Raw genomic sequence first — 12604 nt, forward strand, 5'->3', positions numbered from 1 at the left:
ATATATATATATATATATATATATATATATATATATATATATATATATATATATATATATATATATATATATATATATATATATATATATATATATATATATATATTTTATATATATATATATATATATATATATATATATATATATATATATATATATATATATATATATATATATATATATATATATATATATATATATATATATATATATATATATATATATATATATATATATATATATATATATATATATATATATATATATATATATATATATATATATATATATATATATATATATATATATATATATATATATATATATATATATATATATATATATATATATATATATATATATATATATATATATATATATATATATATATATATATATATATATATATATATATATATATATATATATATATATATATATATATATATATATATATATATATATATATATATATATATATATATATATATATATATATATATATATATATATATATATATATATATATATATATATATATATATATATATATATATATATATATATATATATATATATATATATATATATATATATATATATATATATATATATATATATATATATATATATATATATATATATATATATATATATATATATATATATATATATATATATATATATATATATATATATATATATATATATATATATATATATATATATATATATATATATATATATATATATATATATATATATATATATATATATATATATATATATATATATATATATATATATATATATATATATATATATATATATTTATATATATATATATATATATATATATATATATATATATATATATATATATATATATATATATATATATATATATATATATATATATATATTTTATATATATATATATATATATATATATATATATATATATATATATATATATATATATATATATATATATATATATATATATATATATATATATATATATATATATATATATATATATATATATATATATATATATATATATATATATATATATATATATATATATATATATATATATATATATATATATATATATATATATATATATATATATATATATATATATATATATATATATATATATATATATATATATATATATATAAAATATATATATATATATATATATATATAGAGAGAGAGAGAGAGAGAGAGAGAGAGAGAGAGAGAGAGAGAGAGAGAGAGAGAGAGAGAGAGAGAGAGAGAGAGAGAGAGAGAGAGAGAGAGAGAGAGAGAGAGAGAGAGAGAGAGAGAGAGAGAGAGAGAGAGAGAGAGAATTTTTTTTTTTTTTTTACGCGCACTTTGTTTCCTGTCTTGAAGGCGTATAAGATGTGTGTCTGTAGACAGATGGACTTTTTAGAGATTAGAAGTAGTATATATATATATATATATATATATATATATATATATATATATATATATATATATATATATATATATATATATATATATATATATATATATATATATATATATATATATATATAAAGCACACACACAGAAAAGGACGTGCAGGGTGATCCTTGGCCCTGTGTACACCACCTATGATAAAGCCCTGACCACCCTGAGTCTGTCTAAACTATCCGCCAGGCACCGAGAGGCTTTGGAGAAGTTTAGAAGGGGACTAATGCATCATCCACGTCTCAGACACATGCTGCCGCCTGACGCGCCTCGCCCGATTCGTGCCACCAGATACCACAACAAGATAACACCCCTAAAGGCGCCGCGCAAGGACCGGTACAGACTCAGCGCGATTCCCACCATGGTGTGAGCCGTCAATCAGTAGTCCCCTCTAGATTAGACTTACCTTTAGGATTAATGTTAAGTATTTCCCCACCCCCTCTGTACATTTTCAGTTTCTTAACTGCCAGAATAATAAACCGTTTATTGTTATTATTATTATTATTATCATTATTATTATTATTATTATTATTATTATTATTACACGCACACACACACACACACACACACACACACACACACACACACACACACACACACACACACACACACACATATTTGTTACATATCTATATTATATAAATATTTCTGTTGTTTTTAGATATAACAATCTTCCATACATTGACGATTTCACGTTCACTGTACAATCCACTCTTATGCTTCATGGTAAAATACATAAATATACTGTGATATATATATATATATATATATATATATATATATATATATATATATATATATATATATATATATATATATATATATAGAGAGAGAGAGAGAGAGAGAGAGAGAGAGAGAGAGAGAGAGAGAGAGAGAGAGAGAGAGAGAGAGAGAGAGAGAGAGAGAGAGAGAGAGAGAGAGAGAGAGAGAGAGAGAGAGAGAGAGAGAGAGAGAGAGAGAGAGAGAGAGAGAGAGAGAGAGAGAGAGAGAGAGAGAGAGAGAGAGAGAGAGAGAGAGAGAGAGAGAGAGAGAGAGAGAGAGAGAGAGAGAGAGAGAGAGAGAGAGAGAGAGAGAGAGAGAGAGAGAGAGAGAGAATCATCATGAAGTGAATAAGATTAATAAAACTTGATCAACGAAAGACTTTTTTTTTGCGTACTTTAATATTTGAGTCGCAGTATATTTATGTAATTTACCATGAAGCATAAGAGTGGATTGTACAGTGAACGTTAAATCGTCAATGTATGGAAGATTGTTATATCAGAAAACAACAGAAATGTTTTTTTGTCTTAAGAAAGTGTGTGATTTCTTTAAATCTAAATAACTGATCACTTTCATTGAAGCCAAATAAAGTAATTTACCTGTGAAGAAACGATTATTAAGTCCTTCAAGCGGCAGTGAGCAAGATTAAGACAGATAAATTCAGATCACAAGATGAACGAACGTCAATGTTGAACGTGGTCGTAAAATGATAGCAGCGAAATAAGCAAGACTGGTAAGGCAAGAAAGATCATAAGGTCAACACACAACGTAAAAATTATAACAGGGAATTAGTAAGCAAAGCTGATACGGCAGGTAAGACATATCACAAGGTAAAGTCAAGTCAAAGAAAATGTACATTAGTTGACAGAACCCGAAGGGTACTGTAGACAGGATATACGGACACACGTTAGATGCACGTCGGACCAGCAGCATGTTTGGTCTATATACAAGACTCACTTTATGGAATGCATGTCGATGTATGTATCGTCTGTTCCACGTCGGAAATACATGTTTTTGGCAATGTGTCCTGTCTCCTCGCAGTGATTCGTGAATCCTAAGTGGTGACTGTCTTCATTGGCCTCTATCACATCCATCTCTCGTAACTGAAGAAGGTCACACTTAAGGATATTATGGAAACTGCAAAAAATCAACAGGTTTACACGTGACGGCCACCGAATATTGCATTTAATACATATGTCCACCTGTCATCTTCGTCCTTATTGACTCATCACCGACAACCTTACAACTGAGTGCATTTTTCATCTAACTTTACTTAAGAAAAATTACCAAGAACATATTTCTTCTGATTCCCTGGCAGATCCCTGGTAATTGATTATAAAACTCGCTGGTCCATATTTCCCTAGTTATATCCCGACGAGGGAAGAAGTCTAAACCGAAAAAAAATCTTAGTAGGTAAATCGCTAAGTTACAAGTCTTTGACCAGGTCATTACTCTTTTCATCACCGTCTACTTGTCACAACTTACACCTTTAACTCCCACATCTCTTACATTTTATGCTCGTAGTACTTACATCCCTCTTTCCATCCTTGCAAGCTAGTCTGTTCTCTCGTCTTTCCAAAACCTACCCCCATCTGTTATCCTTATTACTTATCCTTACTTCAATCTTATACCCAGTCGCACAATCCTGTTTGTCTATTGCGTGTCTGTTCTTACATATAATTTTCCTTATATTTTAGTTAACACATATTTTGCTATTTATTTTTACTCAGCTTTCATGCTTGTGCCTAATGCCTTTACATTTCCACTTCACATCTTTGCTTTCTCCTGACCTTCTATCCTCCTTATATTTTATTTTTCCAGTTACTTTCATTTTGTTTAATGTTTGTTACTATTTTTTTCCTTATTTCTTATTTATGCATTTATTCTTGCGTCCCTTTTTCTTTGATCACAGTGACTTAATATTTTTCATTTCTCACTTTATCTCTTCATGTATTATTTTCATCTCACCTGCCCGTTATCCCTTTATATACTTTCTATTTCAATGGAGTCACAAGAAATTTCGAGTTTTCCTTGTAGAGCCATTCTACATGCATATTAATATATTCAGCATATTTTTTACACCATTCCTTCTGAGTTGTAACGCAGGTAAAACTGTATTGTATCCATAAAAAAACAAGTTGTTTCCTTATGCATATGAAATATATATAATAAAAAAAAGGGTCGTCCATATTTTTTCTTTAAACCCCCATGTTACAGTGTGACCGCGCGCGCTTTGGAGATAAAAGGGTCCTCAGGTGCACGTATGCGGATCCTAGCCACGGTGCGAGGGTAGGAAAGGCATCCATTCGGAGTGATGGTACCCAAATGCTAAATCAAAATCATTCGTGACGAGGCACCTTCCTAACCTTGTTACACATCAAACCAAGCGGACAAAAAAAAAAAAAGCGATTTTTTTTTCTTTTTAAGGAGATACATATGAAACGTATTAATACAGATAGCATAAACCATAGGCAACATGTTTATGCATTGAAAATATCAGACGTCCAACCCTTCAGGAAGTAAACAGTTCACACAAGGAAGTCACAGAACGCCTGGAGTCTGATCTCACTAACATTTCTGATTGAGGTAAAGCAAATTTAGCATTATTCAGTGCCTCAAAAACTCAGTTCCTCCATATAACAACTCAACACAGTCTTCCAGATAACTATCCCCTCTTCTTCAATGACACTCAACTGTTCCCCTCTTCTACACTGAACAACCACGGTCTGTCCTTTACTTATAATCTGAACTGGAAAATTCGCATCTCATCTCTAGCTAAAACAGTTTCTATGAAGTTATGTATTCTGAATCCTTTCCGCCAGTTTTCTCCCCCCCAATCCAGCTGCTAACTCATCCATCCATGTATGGAGTATGCTCCGTATGTATAGGGAAGGGGGTGTTCGATTCATATCGCTCTTTTAGACAAGATGGAATCATAAGTTTTCGTCTTATCAACTCCTCTCTGAATGTCAACCTCCTCAACTGAATGACTTCAGCCTCTCTCTCATCGCCGTAATGTTGCATCTCTTTCTGTCTTCTACCGCTATTTTCATGCTAACTGCTCTTCTGATCCTGCTAACTGCATGCTTCCCTTCCTCTCGCGGCCTCGCTGCACAAGACTTTTTTGTTTCTCTCACCCCATTCCATCCACCACTCTAGTGCAAGAGTTGACCAGTACTCTCATTTATTCATCCCTTTCTCTGGTAACTCTTGAACTCCCTTCTTGCTTTTGTATTACCTCCTTCCTATGACTTGAGCTCCTGAAGTCTCCAGTACACTTGTTCTTTAATTTTTGACGACCGCTTTTGACTTTTTTGGGGGAACAGCACCTCAGTGAGCATTTTTTTTTATCATAATTTTTCTTGCCCTTGGTTGATGTCCCTCCTATATAAATAAATAAATTATATATATATATATATATATATATATATATATATATATATATATATATATATATATATATATATATATATATATATATATATATATATATATATATATATATATATATATATATATATATATATATATATATATATGAGGGACAGAAGCCAAGGACAACAAAAAATATATGTACATAAAAAAAAGGCCCACTGAGATGCCGGTCCCCGAACACAGTCAAAATCGGTCGTGAAAAGGAGGAAGGAATTCATGTTTTGTGGGGTCTAATGAAGAAGACTGAAGATCAGGAAGCTATACCAGGGGAGTGTAATGGTCCCAGTTTTCAAGAAGAAAGGCGATGTGTAGGACTGTGCAAATTATCGTGGGATAAAGCTCCTGTCCAGCACAATGAAGATCTTGGAGAGGATTATGGATGCGAGACAGCTATGCTAAGACAGATTATAGAAAAATAGAGGGAGAAGCAGAGAGAGATAAGCGCAATATTTATGGATTTGGAGAAAGCATATAAATGATTCCCGAAACAAGAAGCATGGAGATGCTTAAGGAAGAAAATGGTGCCAGAGAAGTATGGAAGTGTACACAAATGTGAAAACGAGGGTACTGTAGCAGGCATGATTGAGAGTTTTGATGTGAAGGTTGGGCTGTATAAAGGCTCAGCTTTTGACCCCTTCCACTTTAATGTAGTGTTTGGTGTGTTGACGGAGGGGGTAAGAAGAGGAGTGCCATGGGACATCTATGTGGATGATGTGGTGTTAGTTGGTAAATCAAAACAAGAAGTGGAAGAGAGGATGGAGGAGTGGCGTATAACACTGGAAAGGCGGGGAATGCAAATAAGTAGAAGACGGAATATATGGTGATGGCACACCAGGATCAAGGTAGGAACAGAGACACGAGGAGCATGACCCTTGATGGTCAGTCTCTGAACAGAGTGAGGGATTTCAGATATCTACGTTCAACGGTTGTAGCAAAAGGAAACGAAGAGGTAGAAGTTACCAGGAGGATACAGGCGGAATAGAAAAAAAAAAAAATCTGGTGTAATATGTCAGATGTCCTCTGTGACAAAAGAATGCCAATGAAGCTAAAAGGGAAAGTTCATAGAACAGTGGTGAGACCAGCTATGATGTATGGTCTAGAGACTGTGACAGTGAATAAAAGTAATGAAAAGAAAATGGAATTGATAAAAATGAGAATGCTTAGGTGGATCAGTAGAGTGACAAGGAAGGATAGAATTAAGAATGACGTCACAAGAGGGACAATTACGCTTAAGTGTGAGTAAGAAGGTGCAGGAGGTGCGGTTGAGATGGTTTGGTCATGTTATGAGGAGAGAAGAAGGGAGCTATGAAAGGCAGATAATTGACATGGAAGTGGGCGGCAGGAGGAAGAGAGGAGTACCCAGGACGAGATGGAAGGACTGAATTGTGCCAGACGGCATGGAGAAGACCTTGGACCTTGAAATGGCGCAGGACAGGGTTAAATGGAGGAGACTTATTCCAAAGAAATTACTCCTAATAGAAACGGGATAATAATGCTGCAGAAAAAAAAAAAAAAAAAAAAAAAAAAAAAAAAATATATATATATATATATATATATATATATATATATATATATATATATATATATATATATATATATATATATATATATATATATATATATATATATATATATATATATATATATATATATATATATATATATATATATATATATATATATATATATATATATATATATATATATATATATATATATATATATATATATATGTATATATATATAGATATATATATATATATATATATATATATATATATATATATATATATATATATATATATATATATATATATATATATATATATATATATATATATATATATATATATATATATATATATATATATATATATATATATATATATATATATATATATATATATATATATATATATATATATATATATATATATATATATATATATATATATATATATATATATATATATATATATATATATATATATATATATATTTATATATACATATATATATATATATATATATATATATATATATATATATATATATATATATATATATATATATATATATATATATATATATATATATATATATATAAACAACAATTTTTCATTGGAAATCGACATCTTGAATGACTTGGTGAAAATGATCGCAATGAGTCAAGCTAAAACAAATACCACGAGTGCTGCAGGGCACTGGCGGACGTGACTACACCGCTCACCCGAGCTCTTGACACGCCCTATAGAGCTTTGAGCATAACTTACCTACAGTAAGGAGAGCAACATTATCGTCCTCCGTGAAGTGCCTGTGACACTCTTGGCAGGCTGCTGCAGGACGCCACGTGTCTTTCCTAACAGCAGCTATCCATCACCTCCTCAGCTCACCATCACTAGGAAATTTATAGCTATCGATTGTATTTGAACAAAGGGGTGGGTAACACGTTAGTGGCAGAGCTGCACACCCTGTGAGAAGTTTGTTTGGGTTTGAACGGCCGCGACCACTCTCGCCATGATAATCGATTCCGGAGTGAGTTGAAACAATCGCTCCATAAAATAACCATATCAATTTACCGCAATGTCCCTGACTATGGTTTATCATATTAAGTAGTGTCATGTGTTTCTTTTATTTTTGGGGCTGTAAATCAAATAGTTTATAGACTTGCAGCGTGTCGTATTTAAAAGTAGTGATGACTACAGTATTCCTACTGATGTTCATAAGACATGAACTTTCAGTATTTCCTCTGGAAATTATGTAAAAATACTTGCAATGTAGGAAAAATTCTTAATATAAATCAGCAAAAAGTATATTGATATATGCTGAATGCATTTATATGCACATGAAATTACAGTAACAAGATTTTTTATTGCGCGATTGTAGGGAGGGGTTCAGATGAGACATCTGGGTTGCTTAGCTCACAAAATTCTCCATTACATTCCTGAACCCCTCTTTTTTTTTTTTTTTATCATCCCATCCCATATTCTTTCTACTCTCTCCATATCTAATTATCACCACTTATTTATGCCGTTCTTTTTTTCACATTGTTCTGCCTGTTTTTTGACACCTATCTTTCTCAACTTCACCTTCGTCAGTTCCTTCACTACAGCATCCACGATAGGCACGATCATAGCAGCGGTGGCGGTATTTGAGATCCACATAGAAAGGAAGCTGGTAACGATCATGAAGCCGAGAGCAAGCAGGCGAGGACTCTGACCTTGAAATAAGAAAATTAGTTGAAGATAAATTGTTGGTGTGTCATGAATGCTGTTCATAAAGTGAAATTGAATGCACAAGAAAGGAAAACTACTTAATTGCACATGAAAATTGTCGACAAGTTTGAATGGTAAGAACGTTAGTCGTAGAAAGTTTAATAATTTATACCTCCTCTGCACAAAGAGATACCAATTTGACTGTCTCAAGGAAGCTTTTTACTCCTGTAGGCACTTAGGAGACTCGTGTGCGATTTTTGTTATTGTCACAGGTCCTCACATTTAGGTTTCCTCTTCAGTAAGGAACCTAGGGTTAGATAAGCCACGATTCTTGAATAAGATGAAGAGAAGTAAAGCGATTTGATCATTTTTTCCTTAGCGGCACAACAAAATGTCATATGACGCCGAATTAAAAGATTCATAAAACTGCTGATAATGTTGAAAAGAAAACTAAAACTAATAAAAATATTGCGTAGGTCAAATTAAAAAGAATAAAAAAAAGGTAAAAACTAATTACTGTAAAATAGGTGGGTTGGGATTTGAATATGATAGTTGGAATTGAGATGGTACTGACCCCATTGGCCCAGAGTACTTCTGACTTGTTCGTTTCGTACTCGACACTGACTCCACTGATCCAGATCCAGTGATCTCTAGCAAGTTACCTGATCAGATTGGCTGAGGGAAGCTCCTCTCTGGGGCTTCTCTGATAACTCCCTCAAAATAACTGTGAAGGAAAGACTGCCTCATTTCACAATCGTCACCTGTTCTCCTCTTTCCTGCTTCCCTCGTACTTCCGAAGCAGAGATGTTCGTACCCGACCCGACCTACGGGTATGGTGTGATATTTATTGGTGGCAGACTAAGTTGGGACTCGACCGCGTGGTCTCTCCGTGGTCTCGACCGTGGTCTCTCCAGCCAACTTAACTCGCATGAGTTGCTGCTGTTCTGAGCTGGGTCATCTAACTGTTCCAGTATTCTGCTGCTCATTTCTAGCATCTCGACTGGTTGACGAGACTGTGGACCAGGCGTGTGCCTAGTCAGGCAACATTCCTGGTTTACATTTCCTCCGCATTACCCGTGACGCCTCGACCTCGCCCTGCTGGAGGCAACACGTGTGCTCGGCCTCCCGAGTTACGTGACAACATCAAGCGGTGGCAGGCGAGCGAGTCGACCTGCGCGTCCATGTTTCCAACCCGTGGCCTACCGCTCCTGGGCGTATCCGACGCCGGGAGAATGTGGATTATTACATCTTGTGATACTTTCTTGTTCTGGGATGTTAAATGTGACGGTTTTCCTCCTCCTTTCATTCTCGATATCCGACGCTGGGGAAGCAGCGAGTTAATACCTGATACCGTGGGGACAGTTTTTTTTTTTTTTTTTTTATGTAGGAAGGACACTGGCCAAGGGCAACAAAAATCTAATAAAAAAAATGCCCACTGAAATGCCAGTCCCATAAAAGGGTCAAAGCAGTGGTCAAAAATTGGTGGATAAGTGTCTTGAAACCTCCCTCTTGAAGGAATTCAAGTCATAGGAAGGTGGAAATACAGAAGCAGGCAGGGAGTTCCAGAATTTTCCAGAGAAAGAGATGAATGATTGAGAATACTGGCTAACTCTTGCGTTAGAGAGGTGGACAGAATAGGGGTGAGAGAAAGAAGAAAGTCTTGTGCAGCGAGGCCGCGGAAGGAGGGGAGGCATGCAGTTAGCAAGATCAGAAGAGCAGTTGGCATGAAAATAGCGGTAGAAGACAGCTAGAGATGCAACATTGCGGCGGTGAGAGAGAGGCTGAAGACAATCAGTTAGAGGAGAGGAGTTGATGAGACGAAAAGCTTTTGATTCCATCCTGTCTAGAAGAGCAGTATGAGTGTAATCCCCCCCAGACATGTGAAGCATACTCCATACATGGACGGATAAGGCCCTTGTACAGAGTTAGCAGCTGGGGGGGTGAGAAAAACTGGCGGAGACGTCTCAGAACACCTAACTTCATAGAAGCTGTTTTAGCTAGAGATGAGATGTGAAGTTTCCAGTTCAGATTATAAGTAAAGGACAGACCGAGGATGTTCAGTGTAGAAGAGGGGGACAGTTGAGTGTCATTGAAGAAGAGGGGATAGTTGTCTGGAAGGATGTGTCGAGTTGATAGATGGAGGAATTGAGTTTTTGAGGCATTTAACAATACCAAGTTTGCTCTGCCCAAATCAGAAATTTTAGAAAGATCAGAAGTCAGGCGTTCTGTGGCTTCCCTGCGTGATATGTTTACCTCCTGAAGGGTTGGACGTCTATGAAAAGACATGGAAAAGTGCAAGGTGGTATCATCAGCGTAGGAGTGGATAGGACAAGAAGTTTGGTTTAGAAGATCATTAATGAATAATAAGAAAAGAGTGGGTGACAGGACAGAATCCTGACGAACACCACTGTTAATAGATTTAGGAGAAGAACAGTGACCGTCTACCACAGCAGCAATAGAACGATCAGAAAGGAAACTTGAGATGAAGTTACAGAGAGAAGGATAGAAACCGTAGGAGGGTACTTTGGAAATCAAAGCTTTGTGCCAGACTCTATCAAAGGCTTTTGATATGTCCAAGGCAACAGCAAAAGTTTCACCAAAATCTCTAAAAGAGGATGACCAAGACTCAGTAAGGAAAGCCAGAAGATCACCAGTAGAGCGGCCTTGACGGAACCCATACTAGCGATCAGATAGAAGGTTGTGAAGTGATAGATGTTTAAGAATCTTCCTGTTGAGGATAGATTCAAAAACTTCAGATAAGCAGGAGATTAAAGCAATAGGACGGTAGTTTGAGGGATTAGAGCGGTCACCCTTTTTAGGAACAGGTTGAATGTAGCCAAACTTCCAGCAAGAAGGAAAGGTAGATGTTGACAGACAGAACTGGAAGAGTTTGACTAGGCAAGGTGCAAGCACGGAGGCACAGTTTCGGAGAACAATAGGAGGGATCCCATCAGGTTCATAAGCCTTCCGAGGGTTTAGGCCAGCGAGGGGATGGAAAACATCATTGCGAAGAATTTTAATAGGTGGCATGAAGTAGTCAGAGGGTGGAGGAGAGGAGCCCAGAATCGTCCAAGGTAGAGTTTTAAGCAAAGGTTTGAGCAAAGAGTTCAGCTTTAGAAATAGATGTGATAGCAGTGGTGCCATCTGGTTGAAGTAGAGGAGGGTAAGAAGAAGAAGCAAAGTTATTGGAAATATTTTTGGCTAGATGCCAGAAATCACGAGGGGAGTTAGATCTTGAAAGGTTTTGACATTTTCTGTTAATGAAGGAGTTTTTGGGTAGTTGGAGAACAGACTTGGCATGGTTCCGGGCAGAAATATAAAGTGCATGAGATTCTGGTGATGGAAGGCTTAAGTACCTTTTGTGGGCCACCTCTCTATCATGTATAGCACGAGAACAAGCTGTGTTAAACCAAGGTTTAGAAGGTTTAGGACGAGAAAAAGAGTGAGGAATGTACGTCTCCATGCCAGACACTATCACCTCTGTTATGCGCTCAGCACACAAAGACGGGTCTCTGACACGGAAGCAGTAGTCATTCCAAGGAAAATCAGCAAAATACCTCCTCAGGTCCCCCCAACTAGCAGAGGCAAAACGCCAGAGGCACCTTCGCTTAGGGGGATCCTGAGGAGGGATTGGAGTGATAGGACAAGATAAAGATATGAGATTGTGATCGGAGGAGCCCAACGGAGAAGAAAGGGTGACAACATAAGCA

General features: G+C 34.8%; 1 protein-coding gene across 1 annotated transcript in view; it reads right to left on the reverse strand.

Annotated features, from left to right (window-relative positions):
• LOC135094276 (sodium-dependent high-affinity dicarboxylate transporter 3-like) overlaps nt 1-12604 on the reverse strand; it is a 54937-nt gene that overhangs the window by 13341 nt on the left and 28992 nt on the right. The window contains exons 4-5 of the mRNA XM_063994257.1: nt 8769-8899; nt 3202-3347 (exon numbers count right to left, since the gene is read on the reverse strand). Of these exons, the coding sequence (XP_063850327.1) occupies nt 3202-3347; nt 8769-8899 (277 nt within the window). The remainder of the gene's footprint in view (nt 1-3201; nt 3348-8768; nt 8900-12604) is intronic.

Source organism: Scylla paramamosain, chromosome 45, assembly GCF_035594125.1.
Source record: "Scylla paramamosain isolate STU-SP2022 chromosome 45, ASM3559412v1, whole genome shotgun sequence".
Lineage (NCBI taxonomy): Eukaryota > Metazoa > Arthropoda > Malacostraca > Decapoda > Portunidae > Scylla > Scylla paramamosain.